The sequence below is a fragment of the Phalacrocorax carbo genome, chromosome 5 (genome assembly GCF_963921805.1).
Source record: "Phalacrocorax carbo chromosome 5, bPhaCar2.1, whole genome shotgun sequence".
NCBI lineage: Eukaryota > Metazoa > Chordata > Aves > Suliformes > Phalacrocoracidae > Phalacrocorax > Phalacrocorax carbo.
In genome coordinates this window covers 39,536,645-39,556,923 of record NC_087517.1, presented here as the reverse complement: position 1 = coordinate 39,556,923, position 20,279 = coordinate 39,536,645, and the positions used below count along the sequence as shown (strand labels likewise).

The window sequence follows — 20,279 nt, the reverse complement described above, 5'->3', positions numbered from 1 at the left end:
TAGGCAGCTTGCTTACAGCAGTGTGTAATTCTGGACACCGTGTTACGGACTGCACCGCATTTGTCATGTGTATTCTTCCATTTGACTTCTGATCGGACACTTGACCTTTCGTCACCATTCTGGGAAAGACATCCTTTTTCACCTCTCCTTTTTGTTCCCTGTATAAAACTTCATCCACTTGCTGTCTCAGGCTGCATGTAAGCTGGAGAAGTCAGGAATGCTTCTGTGCTAGGAGAGACTGGGAGCACTGGTCCTGCTCCTCATCCTCCTCTTCCATTTTCTTTCCATGGTAAGGAGTCTTGGGCATGGATGGGCTCCCTGGTATGCTCCGACCAAATTTATGATCTGGAGGACCAAGTAAGCAGCCTCCCAAGGCTTTGACACAATCAAAAATGTCATGGGGATTTAGAGCATCACAAATAAGAACAGCACTGAGACACCAGAAGGTATTTTTTCTTTTGTAGATGATATCTTGTGTTGCCAAAATAAAGATACCAACTTGGTGCAGTCCACTGACATCTCGGGATGTCCACAGCAGTGCTGTCGGCACTTTGTGTAAATATGACTGTGAGGCATTGTGCAGTGAAGGTAACAACTGGGGTCAAGGCTCCTTTTGTTGTTAGGAAAGCACTTCTACTCCAAGGACAATGCAGTCTAACTACAAAAAAGAAATACCAAAGCTAATAGCAGACACAGGCATCCCAATGCAGTGTTCACGCTGCTGCCCCATGCTGCCTCTCTACAGCAGTTTCAGGTGTCATAAAATCAATGTATCATTAAGGTTGCAATAGACCTTTAGGATCATCAAGTCCACCGTCAACCCAACACTACCATGTCTCCTAAACCATGCCCTGAAGTGCCATGTCTACACGTCTTTTAAATACCTCCAGGGATGGCGACTCCACCACCTCTCTGGGCAGCCTGTTCCAATATCTGACCACTCTTGCAGTGAAGAAATTTTTCATAATAACCAGTCTAAACCTCCCCTGACACAGCTTGAAGCCATTTCCTCTTGTGCTATCACTAGTGACTTTCAGGTAGTTGTAGAAAGCGATAAGGTCTCCCCTCAGCCTCCTCTTCTCCAGGCTGAACAACCCTAGTTCCCTTAACCTCTCCTCATAAGACTTGCTCTCCAGACCCTTCACCAGCTTCGCTGCCCTTCTCTGGACACGCTCCAGCACCTCAATGTCCTTCTTGTAGTGAGGGGCCCAAAACTGAACACAGTACTAGAGGTGTGGCCTCACCAGTGCCGAGTGCAGGGGCACAAGGCAGCCGTTGCTTTGTCTTTCTGGGTGAAAGTGTTCGGAGACCCTTGAATGTGCTCACAGCTTCTCATAGGCTATGGCTGTCTAAGTCAAATTGATAAAAGGGAATGTGTTTTCCCATGGTTATTACTTTTATAAAATCTTTCCAGAGTGTTGATATTATTTTGTTTATGAAGTAGCCATTTGTGCAATTTAATGTTGCCTGGAAAGAAATAATGTTTTACTTGACTGAAGCTCCCAAAAGCAGAGAAAGCAAAAGGCATCAATATCTCCCATTGGAAATTCTCTAACCGGGCAGCTGTTAGCTGATGTGCTTTGAGTTTCTGCAAAATGTAGCCACTATTAAACAGCCTAAATGGTAAAGCATTTTGTAGCAGCATAATGCTTTCATTTTAGTCTTTCTGATCTAATTTATGACTAAGTTTTCCCTTTGGAGACAATACAATAAACTCTCCTCGAAACCGCTCTGCAAGTGTGTTGAAGGCCAATCAGGTATTACAGATCATCCATAGCTTTCCTCAGGACAGAAAGATGTTAGCTGTGAAGATTGGGTTGTTACAGAGTAGAGGCTTTGTCTAGGTCATAACATTGCTCAACATAAACTGCTTAGGATTTATTGTGTGCGCTTAGGCAACCTGTGTACCTAAAAGTTAGACACTTCCTAAGCAGATACACAAATAGAGGAATTATGTTTTAGACAGAGAACATTGGGAAGACTCTCAGATGTTGATGTAAGCCTTATCAGTTTCTCTATTTGTATGATATTTTTGACTGTAAAACAGGTGTAGATATACAGTGCAAGCTGACACCTGAGCTTACATCTAACGCAGTCAACATGAAGAATTCTTGGATACATCTTTTATTTGGATACGTCTTTAGAAACAATATTTTGAAATTTGAAAGCAAAAGATTTTGGTTTTTTTTGTCCAGTGATTTACCTATTATTTCTATGTAATGTTCCAATACCTACATTATTTTATTATTTTGTTTATTATAATTTTATTTTTCACATCCCACATTGTTTTCCCAGCAATAATTTGCAAAATGAGTCAGGTTACACATTTCAAAGGCTCCCCGTTTTTGTCCGTTACCATCACTTATGTGTTATTAATGGGGCTTCCTTTCCAAATGCCAGATTTGGGCATTGATCTGCAGTTTAATGAATTTTAGACCAGTATTTGTTTTGTCTCCAAGACCTCCCTAGACCCTTCTGTAATGTATATTAGCTCAGACTCAGCTTCGCTTGCCTTATGCATGAAACAGTGTGATTTCTACATCAGACTCTGTAGATTAATAACTACACAGCTAATTCTCCAGTTTTAATGTATGAAAAGTTCCACTCCCGGAATAACAAAATGTAAGTAAAAACTACAGCCAAGCCCTTCCTTTGCCTTTAATACATCTTAAAGCAAACTGAAATGCTACAAGAATTTCCTCTTTTTTGGTAACAAATTTGAATCTAAGCTGCAACTTCAGCATTCTGGACAATAAATTCTCTGCAGCTGCCAGGGCACCTCTTGTTACAATACACCACTTGCTTCTGGATCAGGCACCAGAAAAATGTTTTTCACAAGCTATGCTCTGATATCCATCAGTGTGCTCAAACTTGAGGGGGGTTTATTGAAGCTTGTACAGTGTACCTGAAAAACTCCTGGTGCTCAGAGGGCGTAACATCACAATTTCACAAGTGTTGACGTAGTTGAAGGATGCACAGCATGGAAGGAGACAAGTCACGAGCTTGTTGTGGAACAAAATTCCTTTTGTGAGTGCTCTGTGTTAGCTTTGACATTGTCTCTAAATGGAGAATCATCTTAGACATGAGAAATGTCAGTATGTACTACGTATTTCTCATGGTTATGGATGAGGTTTTGAGAGAAGCTGGCAACAGCCACATGCCTGAGTCCTGTAAATACGTCTCCTGAATTCCTTTGAAAATCTCAGCTTATGGTGTCATTAAAAATACATAACTGTCAATGAGCAATGCATGGAGCAGCTAATTGAGCTCCAGAAATTGCAGTAGGCTAGCTATTTCCACATTTTGGATATTAGTATTTCCCTTAGAGTTAGCATTGCAAGTGCTGTAGCTGCTTAGATGCCGCTTTGTGGTTATCCAATAAACACTAATTTTTTAATTGTGACAATGAAAGATGTATTGCATGGGTAAAAATGTATGAAAAAATAATGAAAACTAATTGATGGTGTTTTAGGTTACCAGCACACTCACAAACATGCCTGACTGAATTTTGTGAAGGTGGATGTTATGATCATCCTGAGAACTTGTTTAAAGTTAAGCAAGTTTTGTCTTAGCAGTATTTTTTGTTTTCCTCATAATAAAAACAGGAAATGAATTTGGCCAGTTGGGTGTTGCACAGTTCTATCTGGCTATAAATGCGTACCTTTTAATTGATCAAAAAGCAAAATATGAAATACTCTGTTCAAGTCAACTCGAGAAGTGAAAAGCTTTTGAAGGAGATGACGCAGTGGTAACTATTCATGTTCGTTATTTTAATCATGACTTTGCTGCGGCATGTTAACCTTTGTTAAGGTAGAAAAAAGGATGATGCACGTAGGAAGTATTTTCCCCTTTGTATCACTTAGAAATCTGACTTTCTTAGGATTTGGTGTATTGCGACAAAGCACACAGTTCATGTTCGAGGGTCAGCCTAGCTCCTTGGATCAGAGTCAGGAGATGCCTGCTATCTGCTCACAGCTGAGCCTTGCTGCTGCCTGGTGAAATGGATATCCCCTGATAATAGAAATCACTCTATTTGTAACAGGTGGGATGAAAAGTGTCCACTTGGCTTATTCCGTATGTATATCTAATTTAAAGCTCTTTGCCCTTTCTACTTCCCTCCTTGTGGTGGAAGAAGAAGAAACCCGTTTCCTATGGAAACCCCTGTGTCTCCTCAAATTTTTCCCAGTAGCTGCCTGTATACCTGGCACCCTGACTTCCTCGGGGGACCAAAGCACCTCTGTCTCACTGCAAACTAGTGCTGGGAAAGCAAAGGCTTTTTTCTTTGTCTCTCAAGTGAATATGCTGAATATATATATGCTATGCCTTTTGGTTTTTTTAGTGTTTGTGAATTAAACACATTCATTTCTCAGGTGATCCTCACAACCTGCACTTGTGTTTATTGGTGCTTTCAAAGTGAGATCAAAGCAGACTTGAAGCATATTTAGCTTTTATGGAAAAGGGCAAAATGAACCTAAAACATAATTAATTGGAGTCCCACAAGTGTGGGCTGACCCCTGCAGCAGGTTGCCTGTGCTCCGACACCCGTGCTGGGGACATATGTCCGGTCAGATGAGGCTGCAAGGGCTTTGTTAGATCAGGTCCAGTGACTGGATAAATAACGCATCTGCAGCAGAAACGTACTCCCACAATATAGCTCTCTTTGGTGCCTTAGCCACAGTCTAACCTTCCCCGATAGATGTTAAGAGACTTGGTAGTGTTTATGAGAAATATCAGCTTCCCTAATCGTTCATGGATCTTTTGTTCTGGGCAGACTGATGAAGTTTTCACTGTTATTTTTCTCTGTTTCACTCAGATTCATTTGACTTGAGCTGAAGGACGATTTAAGATGGCAAGGAACAATCTTGCCTATGACTCACAGCTGACAGGATAATTCTGACTTTGCTGTTTGGAACTTAAAACGCTTTACCTGTGCTCAGCTAATATTAGTTGTAATTAAGGGAATGGGTTTTCTAGAGCTTGTTTTTACAGTTTATCACCTGAAAAAGAACTGCTGAAAATAACCCCCTTTTTTTTGGTATTATTTTGGGACCCTGTTTCTCTGTTCACCCTGTGCATACCCACCCGCACACTCCGAAGTGACTGCCCTAGCATAGCTGAGGGGAGCAGTGGCTGCCATGTTGGAGCAGGCCGAGGCGCAGGAGCAGCCCAGGGCAGGGCAGCGCCTCAAAGCACGATGAGTTTTGGGATATATGGCCTTCTTTGGGTCTGTTGTCTTCAAAGGGTAACATGTTTTTAGGTTTAAAAACAAAAAATAGGCGGTGTCAGGGAAAGTATAGGCCAGGAGGAGACTGGTTAATAGGCTACCGTACCTGCTTTTTGGGTGCAGGGCAGCGCTGGGCCTATGGGACAGCAAACTGGAGTACGAGTACTTATCTACTGTCCAAAAATTTCTGTTAAGAGCTTTTCTCTGGTAAATATATCAGACTTGAATCCTGTGGCTTGTTGTGGTTTTAAAGCAACTTGTGAGGCTTTAAATTTGCCAAGGATTAATACTTCGGGCCCCCCCCCCCCCACTTTTCTTTCCTGCAAAGTCAATATGGTCAGCAAGCAAGACTGGAGGTTGCCAAAGTTCATTTGGTTTTCCCTGTCAGAAAGTTTCAGCTTTAAGTCTGTTGGTGATTAATCTGTGTTTTTCCATTCTAGTTGTAGGTCATAGGAACTGAAATGCAGTTACTCATGTCCTTGTCTCCCTTTTTCTTTCCTGAGGGATTGACTCATGGGAAATGTATTTTTGTGAGGACCTCCAGCCCTAGCAGGAGACTCAAACAGGGAGGTGACATTCAAACTACCACTGCTGTGAGCCATTCCACCTTCTTGGTGGGACAATGATTAATGCTGAATTAAAAGTAGCTAAAACAGAGCATTAAGATATCTGGGCTTATACCTGAGTCCTAGATACCCAAACAGGAAAGCATTCAGTCTTGTATACAAAGGATAGGAGGTTAAAATTATGCTGAACCTTGGCATGAGTTTCAGAGGATCAGGCTGGCTGATCCCGTCTGGTGTGAGGATTTGTGAGTCTGTGTGGAAGCCAATAGGCATCTTTGCAATGACTCCAACAGGCCTTGGAGTGAGCTCCAAGTGGGCAGGTGTCCATTTTCAGTAAGAATCACATCAAAACTTGCAGTGAGTGTCAAAGTGACAGTGTCAGCTAGGAGTGGCCAAAACCTGAGCTGCCTGCAGCACTCCCAGGACATTTTTCAAGTTGGACCAGTCAGAAAACATACCATCCTGCAAAACATGTTATTGCTCTGCCTTTTTCATTCAAATATGAATAAAAAAAATAAAATAAACCCCCAAATTAATATAACAGACTACCAGATTTGGTCGGTCAGGTTGCTATGTTCTAGTAAATTGGAAATCCTTTGGTTTATTTTCATAATTTTCTTTTGCAAGGATTAACATGGCAGTTTCTCCAGCAAATAAAAAGGTGTGGCAATACTGATGGAAACCACGGGACTGGAAAGGACCCTCTAGCTCTTGTTAAAATATTTGCCATAATTTGTCATTTCAGTCAGATAAACCAAGCAAGCAAAGTACCAAGGATTCTGAGTTAGGGGTGGCAGTTCGCAATTATCAACAACAAAACTTTGTCCTTTTCTCCTTTTTTTTTTTTAATTTTGAAATGAAGATTTGCTGGTGAGAGAGTGTGTGTGTGTAATTTCAGTGCCATGCTGAATTACGGCTCCTTTCAGGTGGACTTGCTGTACAGCAGTAAACAAGACATACTCTAAAAATAGAAAACATGGTTTTGAGTGATAAAATTTGGCAGGGAGGACTTGGTCAGGTGCAGTTTTGGAACTGCTTTTAATTTTTTTCACCTCAATTCCAGGTTAATCACAGTATCCCTAGAATATCAGTGAAGAAATTGAAGCCATGAGTATGATTTTAAAATTTCCTGAATTCTGAAGAGAGGCTAAAAAAGACAGCTTAAGCAAATTTTTGCATACAACGAAAAACAAATTCCTGATGAAACTGGCAAAGCTGAAATGTCTGAAAGCAAAAGAGCTATCATGAAAATGCTGGAAAGCTTCTGATTATAATGGAATCAGTGTCCCAGGGTATAATGCAGCTCTACATTTAATATTGAGCTACTGAACCGTACTTCTTGACCTAGCTCAACTCACTGAGTTATCATCAAAGTCCTGTAATGACACTGTGCTCTATTTAGATGCCAAGCAAGTCTTGAAATAGCTCAAGAACTTTTTCAGCAGCTTAGGCTGAGTAGATGTTTGACTTTAGAAGGACAGCTAGTGTCTAGAGTTTGTGGCATATAAATCCTTCCTTATGTATACTGCCATACTTGTTAATAAAGCTACAAACCTAATTAAAAGGCTCTTGCACACTTACATATGAAATCATGACAGCAGCACTTAACCAGCAAAGCAAAAGCCTGTCCTTTGTGCTGCAAATCCATGTTGCCTTTCTTTGTTAATGATACATACACAACACATTTAATTCGATGCCTGCTATTGTTTGCCTGTTTGTTTTTATTACAATATTGACTGGTGTCCCATTCATGTTAGTTATAGTGTATGCACGTTACTCTAAGCAGAATTTTTCTTTCTGTGTATTGTTTAAGGTATTGACTTTGCCAAAGGGAAGAAAAAAGTGCATGCATCCACTTAAACACACAAGTAGTTATATCAATTTCTGTCCATTAAATGTACAGCCATACGGAAATGTACATGTGTACAGTGGTTGCAGGCTGTTGCAAGCACGGAATTAGATGAGATTTGAAAACTATATTTGAGACACCCTTCCCAACATGGAGGTCCTGTTTCTGGGAGCAGCTCTGGCCAGGAGCACCCCTCAGTTGTGCGAAGTCCTGCTGAGGATGGTGGGGCTCTATGCAAGTGTTTAAACAACACTTTTTAAAGGCATTTGCAGATTTCTCGGCCTTTGATTTAAATGGCTTAGAATGAACTTTGTTTTCTGAAAAAGCATACTTAAAAATCTTTTTTTCTCTTGAAAAATGTCTTAGTTTTGTAAATCTTTTGGACTTTGAAAAATTGTTTCCAGTTATTGGGGTTTGGGATGTTTTTTCCCTTTACAACCCAGGCAATAAATTCCTGAGTATGAGCAGGAGGGTTACTGAGTAGTTAATCTAAAACAAACAAAGATGTCAGCCAACCCAAAGATGCAGCAATTATTTTGCTAAAGGTTTTGATAACGGTTTTGATCAAAGTTTGGGCTATATCACACATATGGTTCCACCACTTCCAAATGAAACTTGAAGTTGAATCTTTGCAAATGTTCAGGGGTTGGTTTCATTCAGAAGTACAAAAGTGGGTATTAATACATATGTACTTTGTCTTTACTCTTCCATGCCTGCCCCTCATTTCTACCATCCATTCCTGCTTGATGGTGAGCTCTTCCAGAGATGTCTCATTTACCCCATGTTGTGTCCCTTCAGTCTCACCTTGGAATATCCTGTACAATAGAGAGTTACCTGCAGACAGACAATCTTACCTGAACTGTTGCCCCAGCTGATTCTGCTTATGTCCTGCAGAGGCCTTTGACCTGCTCTCTGCTTCAAGTTGTGCGAAGTCAACCTTTCGTGCATCTTTAATACTTACTGTTAATTTCTGCTCAAGTTTAATAAAACGGAAAGGAATGTCTGCCTCTTTATTTTCTAGTTTTCCAACCAGTATCTCTAATAAACTCACTTAAATTGAAACAGAAATGTAGTTAAAATTAATAAGTTGAAACAGAATTTGTTTTCTGGAGTTGGGTGTTTTTTGTTTTTTGTTTTCTTGGGTGCCAGCACCTTATACTAAAGCATCCATTTTGTGAGAAATGCAGAATAATTAAAAATGGGCCATTTCTAGTGTGTTTGTTTAACTTTTGTCTTTCAGTCTATCCGAGAAGTCACAGGCTACGTTTTGGTGGCTTTGAATCAGTTTGAATACCTGCCATTGGAGAACCTGCGCATTGTTCGTGGGACCAAACTCTATGAAGAGCGATATGCTTTGGCGATATTTCTTAACTACAGAAAGGATGGTAACTTCGGACTCAGGGAACTTGGCTTGAAGAACTTGACTGGTAAGAGGAACTCATGAATGTGATGGAAGGAAAAAAAAAGAGCTTGTTGAATACTTGCTCCAGTGCCCTTGGTCACTTGCATTCTGCAAATAACAGAGGTACCACAAGAGGCTGGCAGTTGCACATTGTTTGAGAGGCTATTTGGTACTTCATTTCATTCCTTTTTTGCTTCACCACTGTAATTCTCTCAGTACTGATCGATGGCTGTGTATGGAATTAATGCCAAGAGCATATTCAAAACAAAAATGGTTGTTGAAAGAGTAAATGAACTTTTTTCTTAGTTTCAAGAACATAAGCATGTTGGTTTCCTTGTGACCTTTAGTTATTTCATGTATGTTACTTCAGGTGTTACATATTTTCTTCCAAGTTAGCTTAGCTTTAGCATCCCCTCTGTCTCTGCTCTTGCTGCTGTCTGTGTCACCATTGCTGTTGCACTGGGGTGGTTAGGGGGAGAGAAAGGGGATGGGAAGGGGATATTGTATCTTTGGTGTATTTAATTTTACAACTCCCTTCCCTAAGCAAAAATAGTGTATAGTGCTTATTTTCTTGAAGCAAAAATGTAAGTGAAGTGCATGGTTTTGTAAATTCAGGTCTGGATCACAATGTGGGGTAGATCAACATTTTACTTCTCCCAGCTGAGTATCTACAGTCAGTGGTTTGGTGGATTAAAAATTGGCTAAATATCACTGGAGTGTAACTTAGTAAAGTGCAGGCAGTGGCAAACTCTTTTTAGGGAGTTCACTGGAAGTAATTTATTTATATCTGATTCCTCATCAGCTATCTTTGTTTCTACCCCAAGCTTTGGTAATTGTGAAATGGCCTTATTTCTGCTAAATGCTGCCTGAAAATCACGGACCTGAGCTGGATGTGGAGTTTGATCCTGAGTACAGGGAGGTGGGAGCCTTCTGAACTATATTTAGGCACCCTTCACTCTCTGCTTTTTTTGTGTCACGGTATTCAGAGTGGCACACAAGTGATTACAGTTCCGTGTTGTTCAAGCCTTGCCGCGTCGTACAGTTAAGTTTTCAAAAACAGGAGGGAAAAGGAAGCTTGAAATATTTTACAAAATAAAAGTTTTGTCTGACTCTTTCTGATCAGGCTCTTTCTTCTGGTCATATTTTTAACAGTTTTCTTTACAGATACCATCATGCTGACATCAGAGTGCTTCCCAAAGTCTCTAAATCCCTGCCATCTACTGTTCTTCTCTCTATCACTGCCATAATCCAATTTCCTCTTTTTCTGTTCCCACATTTCTTCCCGTCTTTCTGATTTAGGGTGTTCATTGTGACTGTCTATGCCTTCATATAATACAGAGCTATAGCATCAGGTAATAATAGTATTATGTGTTTCTTCATATACTTTTTCTTGTCTGTGGGTGTTGTTAAAAGACATTAGGCTGGGTGAAACTGAGACAGAGAGGTGAGGTGAGGCCAAGGCCAGAGGAGGACTGGAACCCTTTCCCCGTGAGTCTGAGGCTGCTGTTCTGCCGGAAAGTGAGAGTTGTATTTTCAGTGCGTGTTTAGCCATGGCTTTGCTGCTCAGGAAGGTAAAAAAACCTTATCTTGTAGGCTCTTGCTCAAGATTTTCTTCTTGAACCAGCTGCCCTGTGCCAGTAGGCAGTTCATCTGACTCCAGAGGTTCTCACTGGAAGTAACTTTTATTTAATAGGCAGAGCACCAAAACTGGCCAGCAAATAGTTTGACGTTCTTTTCAAGTGTCATAAGAAAACCTGCCTTAGCTCAGCCTCCTGAATCTTTCCCAACGTGAGATCATCACAGCCACTTCATCTGATTTAGGTGTTTACAAAGCCCTCTGATGGGATTATTTGGCTCGAAATATATTGTTGTCTCTTGGAAGAAAAGTTCCCTAATAACACTAGCTTGTCTCCACTGAGCACTTAAAATAGCTTCTGGGTGCTGAATATGAGCCAGTGCGTGCTTCAAAATACTCTCAATATTTTCTAGATAGCATGTGCCAGGGCCTCATGAGTGTCTTCAGCAGCTGTTCTTTGACCATTTTCTATGCTGGTTAAGATGTACCTGGCTATTTTAACCCACAACCTGCTTCTAGTTACAAATGCTCTCCCTGGAGCATATTAATACTTAATTTATTTTCCTAACACATCTTCAGCATTAGTAGCTGCATAAAAATAGCTGGTGGGTGTGGGAGTCAGTGATGTTGCAAGGCTGCGATAGATCAGCTGTGTCTGAACCTATCCTGTGTCTACCAACTGCTCCATATTTACATCACAACCAACCAGTGATTTGTTATTAAATTTAAGATGAAGCAGCCCGTTTGAGGTTGCATTCTTCAAGCTTCCAGTCCACTGCAGATTTCAAGCGATTGGATTTGAACGGTGCATTTCTTCCACTTGAGTAGGATATAAACATAACTCTTGCCTTGCATACAAAGAACTGTCTTTCCAGGGCTTAGGCCTCATTCACAGAAGTTTGGGAAGTTTTGTTCTTATTTGTGCAGTGTTAGGATTATAAGTTCCTGAGGGGTTTTCTGCCCAGTACTGCTCAATATACAAATACAAGCACTATTCCCTGTATTAAATAAATGAGGAAGCTGCTGTCACCTGCAGATTACCCCCAGACTTAACCAGCAACAGGTTTCAGCCTCCTGTGCAGTACCATTGCATTATTTTCAGTGTGTTATTAACAGCTGAGTTTTTATTTTCAGATATATCTGTCAGGTTTTCATATTTAAATGTAACTTTAAAGGCTTGAATTTCCTCCCGTACACTATTAAAAAAACCCGAAAAGCAGCTATGAAGGCAGTAAGTCTTATCTCACAGAAAACACAATCCAGTTCTCACTCATGATGTCTGTCAACCCAAAAGGGAGTTTCGTTTGTGTAGCACAGGCCAGGACCATGTCCTAGAATTCACGTGACACTGGCAAAAAATCTTACCTATAAAAATCCTTTCTCACTTCTTATAAAAACTTAGTCAATTTTCCACAAAAGTGTCAAAAACAAACAGACATTGAACTAACAAAGTGGCTGCTGCCATCTCAGCTGGACTCAGCTTGCAGATTCAGCTCCTGAGTAGCCTTAAAGTAAAAAGGAAGGTTTGACATACCGAATGTATTATTCAGCCTGAGGTTAGCAGAATAACTGATGCCGAGGGAGAAGGTATGCCACCTTCTTCCATTCATTGCCTGTGAGCTAGTGCAAATCATTCCTGTCTTCCCCAGGTAGCTAGGCAGTCAACCTTAACTTATCCAATGAAAGGGCATAATCATTGCTCACACTTTGAGTACTCCAAATATAGAGAATACCTGATGGCTGCGTTTCATTATGGCATTTATCTTCATGAGTGGGGAAAGAGGGATAACTCACAAGTGCCAAAACCACTTATGAAGTATCCCATATTTTCCTCTGAGTGAAGATGAATAACAGATCTACAGCAAATGATGTATCTTTGAACAGTGATAAGCTCATCTCCCCTGTTGGCCTTGGGGACAGAGGCTCCCCTGCATGTGCCTGTGTAACCATTGCATTCCTTTAATATATTAGAATAAATTGGGCTTAGCAGTGATTAGTTCAGTTACACAGAAAAGCAGCAAAATATGTAGTTTCTTATCTGCTTGTTTTGCAGGAATGCAGATACATGATAAATTAAGATAACTGGGCTTCAAGTGACAAATGCATATTGTAGCTGAAAGGACTTGGTTAGTAATAGACAAAGAAAGGAAATCTAATTTGATGGGCAGGAGAATCACAGGGAAAGGACCATCTTCACTGGGTATAGAAAATGTTCCATTGTAAACTTCCCATTCTACAGATTTTTGTAATGGTGGGGGTTTTTTTAGGTTTTGGTTAAATTTATTTTTAGTTGCTCTGTAAAACAACGGTAATTTCTATAACATATCCATTTTCTTTTCTTCCCCAACAAGAAATAGAAATTGTAAAGGCGTGCTTTAGAGGAGGGAGAAAAAGAATGATATCTCTTATGAAAAGGTTGCTTTTCAAGGTGTGGGTTTGTTTTAACAAGGACTGCACATTTGCTATAATTGTATTGCAGCTTGATCAGGTTGGAGGGAGGGACATGGGGGGAGTTGAATTTTATTTCCGTTTTTTCTGCATGCACATTTTGGACCTACAGTGTTTTTGGAAATGTTATTTAGATACCTGCTCAGGGCCTGAGCTCCTTCAGTGCCGTGTGACTGCACGTAAAGCATTTTTGTGGCAGGTATTAAGGCCACCCCCTTTTTATTGCCTTGATCACAAAGCCCTCAGCTTTTGTCAGCAAGACCTTTCCTTGGGCCCCATGCACACTGCACGAGCCACTGCTGAGTTCACGGTATTGAGAGACACGAATGCCTGAGTGTGACACCCTGCCTGAGCAGGCAAGACTGGGGTATGCTGACTGTGGCATATTCCTTAATCACTGTGGCTTCGTACTAGTGGGGCAAGCTGGGAAGAAAGCAATATGTAATTTGCCCCAGGCTTCCTATGCAACAGGTTGGCAAGGCATCACATATCTAACCTCAGAGAGGTGTTGCTAGGATACATGGAAGAATGAGGAATTTGTTTTAAAAAATCCCTTTGGTACTGTCAGCATGCAGGTCTGCTGCAGGAGGTATCTGCCCTGTAGAAGAAGCCACAGTGGCTCCGTGACTGCCCAGGAGTGCTCCTTTCCCTATATCCTCAGAGCTGCATGGACCACAGAGGCATTTGTATCCCATCACATCTTTGCTGACTGGCCGGTGGGTAGGAGAAAAGGGAGAAACACCTAGAGCATAGCTGTGCTTCCCTTGGGAAAGGAGGGCTCTTCTGTGTGGTGGCACAGGGCAAGACCTGCCATGGGTTCTCCTTGCTCACCTCACTCCTGTGGAAAGAAGGCCCAAGGCTTGAGGCTGTCCCCACGCTCATAAATTCAAGTATGTCTGCTAGCACACGTCTGTCTCCTCTCCCCCAGGACACTGTTAGACTATTTCCAGGTTAAAAAAAAAAAAAAAAAGCCCCATTTCAGCTACTTCTCTCCTCAGATGTCATAGGCATGATTTGACAGCCAGGAGAGTCCAGAGACCAATCTCTGCTGGCAGTCGGTACACAGCCACCCTGTGCTGAGGACGGAGGCAGTTACTAGCGTGGGTTCAGGCTGCTTCCTGCCAGTTGGCATCAGTGCCTGGGAAGGCTTCCAGGCACTCCTCGGCTTATGGCTGCAGATGTGGCCCCGAGGAATCCCAGATAAGGGACTTGCAGGCTGAGGAACAACTGCCTCCAGCTAGCAGAAAATTGCTCACAGGTGTTATCAAGGCAAATAGGTGTATTGTATATGGCAAGAAGTAGGTAATGATTTTGAGCCCCATGAGATCTATACTCATGAGTTTATTATGTTCAGTAACAAGGGTGGGACATTGTCTTTTGAATTCCAGTAAGGCTAGAATTTTGCACAGTCTCAGTGAAGGATTTGGATATGCTTTTGCCATGCTAAATGGTATAACTAATGTCTGAGATTCTTTGCAACTTGTTGATCAACAATTTATGCTCAGTTTTCTTTATTTCAAAGCACTTCACTGTTTTTAGTTGTGTATCTAGTGTTAGAAATGTGCAACCTTGTTTGTAGTGATGATGGTAAGGAATTAAACAAAAAGCTTATAATAGTAATGGTATATTGGTAAATGTTTTAAACTGGAAATTCAAAGGATCCCACAGAAAATTGTTTGCTGGTGTCTCCCTGCCCCCCAGTATTTTCACATAAACTGTGAAATTCATATAATGGATTACAAACAGTCAAAAACAGTTTATTGAAAGTAACATGCAGTGTGTTTGATGCGAGTCTGCAGGCTCATGTAACGGGATAACTTCACATCTCTCAGCTTCTTCTGCAACAAAATAGGGCTTAAAATTGTGGGGAGGAGAAATTTAGCCAAATCCTTAGCTGGTGTAAATTGGCTTACTTGCTTTGGCTTCATAATGAGGTGAAATTTAAATTGTCCTTTGCTTTCTTCAGTGGATATTTTAATTCATGCTTTAATTTATAAGTTAACTAGTGCCTAACTCCCACTTCAGCCCTCTTAAGAATGTTTTGTTCTGGGTGCTCTGTCAGGATTAATACCAGCTAATGATAGCTGACTCAAGGCACGTCTACACCGTGCAGTGGAGCTCTGTACAGGGTTCCCTGAGCTAGCATTGAGCCTAGCTAGCTTTAGAAAGAGATTTAACCATACCACTTGGGTCTCGTGCTTGGGCTAAATAAGCCAGCAAGGTAGACAGAGCAGATTGCTCCCCCTCACTATGGCCTGTGCAAACAGAAATATGCTGTCTTGGGCTTTCAGGGTCTTAAGTACATGGCTGCTGAGTAAAAAAGGGTAGTGGACTGGGAGAAGGACTGGGGTCTACAGTAGATAGAGGAAATCCTTCCTAGCCCTGCATAACCTACGCCTCTGCTGCTTTCTGTTGTGAATCACCACTTCTACAACAGAGCCAATAATACTTGCCTACTTTAGTTAGGCTAATTTTTAGAGTTTTGGATGAAAATACTACTCAGAGAGGATCTGGTGTGATGTGGAATTCATCTTTTAACACTGACAAATGTTAGTTTAAATGTCATTATAAAATACATCCAGGCGTGCTGCCATTGTCACCTGATAATGCCATGTAAAATAATAATGCCATTCAATCTCTTTTTCTTGGAAGTTTCTCCTTTTCACCTCTCTGCAGTAGTTCTCTCTCTGTGCATTTTTCAATTACGAAGTGAGAAATTCTCTGTGTTCTGGAGGTGTGAAACACCCTTTAGCTTTTTAGAAATATGGACAATCAAGATAAATCCAGTAGCACTGAAGCCTTCAAGTAATGGAGTAGCTTTGGCTGACTTCAGTGACTTGAGAGCTTTAGCAGCACAGGGATTTCTCTGGCCGTATGCTTAGCAGGGAGTTAAACATCTGAACAGAGTAATCCCTCCATTTCAATCACACAGGTCAGGAATGGGTGGCATTTCAAAACATCCAACTTTGGCAGACAGATCTGTGTTGAGCTACACTGTAACTTAAGTAAAATGCAATAAGCATTACATTCAGCAAGAAATCGTACAGTTCATAGCAACAGAACTCCTGAAAAAATATATCCCAGCTCCCCGCCTGCTTGGAAAGGAGAGAGCGAGCTGGGTTGTACTCAGGCCAAGTGGTCTTGACTAGGTATTTTAGAAATTAATATCATTTTTACTCCAGTAGTATATCTTCTTCAGTTCAAAAGAATGAAAGAAGCGTTAATTTCAGTGGATTTTTTCTTTTTCTCCCCTCTGCCCCTTTTCTCTTCAGTTTTCTGAATTCATTGATTTTCTTATTTCCTTCTGACAGGCTACAACTGACAAGGAATTTGGTGCTTTTGTAAAATAATTAGTCTTGTGTTACATGGGGAATGTAACCTATCAGGCCTCCCTAGCGAAGGGCAGGTTACTGAGCAAGAAGGTTTTTTCTACACAGGTTGGTGGGCTCTGTCTGCCTGCCCACAATGGGGACGTGAGCTGTGAGGCACTGGTGGGGCAGTGGGACCAGCCTCCAGCAGCGTGGGGCTGCTGATGTCTAGGGCTCAAAATGGGGTGAGACTCTGGGGATCAGGTGTCAAGTTTAGTGCTTTGACTTAAAGATCAGCAAAGCTCCGCAAAGGCATTTCAGTGCTTTGCAGCATATGTCTGTAAGGCAGTATATGTCTACAAGGCAGCATATGCTTACAGAGCTGGATTTAAACCCAAATCCAAGAGTGAGCTCCCTTTTCTAGCTTTCCTTGCCAACCTATAGGAATAAGGAGTTGGGGTTTTGGACACCATCGCGAACACAAAAGTCCCACTGAGTTCAAAGAAGGTTGGATCATAACCCTAGGTTTACACAGTGGAAATAATTGGTGTTCCTAGGATATTTTCATGCCTGTTCATTTTCATGTCATTTGCTGCTGAGGGAAATTGCCTAGAAACTCTATATGGAGAAACAGGAGAGGCAATGAACCAAAAACTGTTTTATTTACTATATCTAGCTCCAGGGAAGCCCTTGCAGACAGAGGAGGCAGAGAAGCCCTCCCAGACACTTGGCACAGGGGTGAGACTGTCACATAGCCTTCGCTGCCTGCAGGCTGACAGGGGCAAGTGTTCCCATCTTCCGCTTGGCCAACTTGATCCCAGGCTGGTTGTTCCTTGCCTACACACAAGCCTGTTTCTTGCAGCATCACAAGTCTAAGCCTGGCCAGCACTGGGACTAGTCTTGTCAAAACCAGCATGGGGTAGTTTTAACTTGGGTGGGTCTGCAGCAGCCTTGAGATGTGTGGCAGTGCAGGGCCAGGAGTGAGCAGCAGTTCATTAGGAGTTTATCTGAAACTGAGTTTGATCGCACAAGGTTTGTCTGTTGGGGTGTGAAAGGGAAATGCTGCTGTTATGAGGGTGCGTTATGTGCTAGTCTAGGAGAGAAGTTCCAACAGATTGAACCCACCTGCAGTGCTACTCTGACAGGTGCTGCCTGCAATTTCCAGGGTGAGGAAAACTCTTTTTAGCTTACCCACATGAGCACTCCTTCTGAATTTGCCCACTGATAACATCAGTTCCTGATGGCGAGCAAAGAGTTTATCATCAGGGGCTTTCCATACATGACAGGGGCAGCGGGCGGGAAGGTGAAAGGGACTGACAAAATTACAGTTATCTCCAGAGACCCTTTCTGGCCTGCCTCCTTTGCTACCCGCACCCTGCCCCACAGGAGTGGATGTGATGACTGGGATGCATTCAAGGGCAGCAGTTCTGAGTTCTAGGCAGCTGGGCATGCTGTGATTGTGAGTGTGCTTTGTGAACATTGAAACACATGGCCACCCACCCTGTATCTCTGCAAAGCTGCTGAGGCAACCACAGAGATGGGCAGAGCAGGTAACCTTGAGGGGACCATGAAAGTGGAAATGCAGACCTGTAGAAGGGGAGAGATCACCATGTGAACAGAGGTAAGGAAGTGGGAAACACCCAAGTATGTGCTCCACAATCTAATGGCAGAGCAGAAGCACTCACCTCAACCGTAACTGCATTACAGATGAAGGAGCAGACAGGCTGCACAGGAGTGTGTCTGATACAGAACTGCTGGAGTTCTCTGGGACTGGAGACTCCCAGGTCAGTCTCACCTAGCTTCACAAGATTTGCTTTTCATATAAAATGAACTTTGATTGGTCTGAAGTGACAGCATGAGGTAATCGGAGTGGGAGGCAGGTAATGCCTGTGGACACAGAGCTGTCTGTGGGCTGTAAGGAGCCTTTTGTGTATCGCTAGGAACATGCCTGCAGGTGTGGAGTCAGGGAACAAAGGTATCAGATGAGGAGAACACGCTGGAGGCCTTTTTCTTTGATGTTTGGAAATCGCTCAGGGGGCTGTCTTCTCTGAAACCCCTTTGCCTTGCCTGTTTTCCTTCTTTTTTTTTTTTTCTCCTTGGTGAAACTTTCATAGATGTGCTTTCATTTCTTTAAGGCTTAGAAGCGAGAGTGCATCCAATCATCGTACAAACGCATGCTCACGCTGGACTTCCCCTGGGAGCTGTCTGTGGCTTCTGCCCACCAGAATAGCATAGCCACATGCCTGGAGTTTGAAACCGTGGGTACTCCTGACATGGGAGCGCAGAAGGAAAGGCAGCATCAAAGATGTCTCTGTCTACCGTGCTGGAGAGAGGAGATTGTGGTGGTGTTTTTTGGTTTAGTTTGTGTGGTGGTGTTTTTTAACTGGTCAGCTGGGCGTGCATTCAGATTGATGCTAAAAGCTGTGGGAGCTGGATCCATCACAGTGTAGGGGCTGTAGAGTCAGTCAGCTACAAAAGTGGCTCTGGGGCACGGGTACCTGAGGGCAGAGGCTGATTTTACGTGCAGAGGTTCAAGATGATCTTGCTAAGACTATTGCACAGGGTGAAATAAGCTCATCTGCTCCAGTCTCCTGTATGTAGACTTCAGTTAGAGCTAGTAGCAGATTTTTTGAGAACTTTTTAAAAATGAGAAATATCTGACAGGGAAGCTTTCTATGAGAAAGGAGTAGTTTAAAAAACAAGGGGGAAAGTGCTGAAATTGTCAGGCACCTTCTTTCATTTAAAAATGAAAATGTATGGCTTATGATATTTAACAGCTTTTCATGCTTTCTTCTATAGCTAACTCACATTTTCAACCAAACAAATTAAAATAATTTGCGTTAATTGAACAATAGTAATTGAATCTGTTTTAAACGGAACTTTCTTTCCACTGGATTTCAGCTCACTGAAGTATCTAGTCTTGGCTTGTTTACCTGCTCTAGGAAATGACAGATTTTAAAAAAACCTTAAAAAGTGTTGAAAAGTTGTTTTCTGCTCATATTTAATCCCAATATCAGTCAAAAGATACTTCATTTATTGCAAAAGTGTGTCCAATGGAAAATGGATATACAGAGCAAGCTGTAAATTAATCAGCTCAGTGCTGGTTGAGGTGCAGGTGTGTCGACATGGTTTGGCATGACCTACCTGCTTCTTAGCAGGAAAAAGTCTTTGTTTTTTCGGGAGCTGCTTGCTGCCGTGTTTGAACTTAACCCAATATACTAACTTCAGGGTACTGTGGATGTCCCTAGACCAGGCTGCAGTCACTTCTGAGGTTACACTGGATGCATCTCTGCTCATTTTTAAGCGATATGATGGACTCTGAGCTCCCAGTATGTCTCTGTCTGGTTCTGGAGTGGAGAATTAAATGTAGGAGCACATTGTGTCTTGGAGTGGTGCCCTTGGTTTACCGTTGTTACAATTTCTTTTATAAAAGCATGCTGGTTCCTTGTTTTTTTTAAGCCAAAGCTATGTCAAATGAGTGCATCTGAATTACTGGAAAGCTTTGTGGTGAGCTTTAGGTCATGACTGAGTTCATTCCCTGGCTTGAGGGTCAAGTCCAGGTCCTACTGAAATTACTCTCTACTAGCTTTGTATGAGAAGCAAAGTGAATGTGTAGCCCAGGAGATGGGTTTCTCATCTCTGGTGGAGTTAACTGAGTTTCATTTCCATGAAATAGTAATGATTATCTTCTTGTAATACTTGAATTCTTTACAAGCCGTAGCCAGTTAAAGATCCATTATCCTGAGTACACTGTTGCAAACACTAATAAAAAATGTAATGCAGAAGAGGGGCAAACATTAATAACAATAAAAAACCCCTGTAATGCAGAAAAGGGTAAGACAAATACAGGGAGGATAAAGTCAAAGCTCCCTGTCCTATATGTGGTCGATGGGGAAGCTGGGGTGG

At 41.9% G+C, this 20,279-nt stretch overlaps 1 protein-coding gene across 4 annotated transcripts in view; it reads left to right on the top strand.

Annotated features, from left to right (window-relative positions):
• ERBB4 (erb-b2 receptor tyrosine kinase 4) overlaps positions 1-20,279 on the top strand; it is a 651,514-nt gene that overhangs the window by 328,623 nt on the left and 302,612 nt on the right. For all 4 annotated transcript variants that reach the window (XM_064452102.1, XM_064452100.1, XM_064452103.1 and 1 more), the window contains exon 3: positions 8,880-9,066. In XM_064452102.1, coding sequence (XP_064308172.1) covers positions 8,880-9,066 — 187 coding nt within the window. The remainder of the gene's footprint in view (positions 1-8,879; positions 9,067-20,279) is intronic.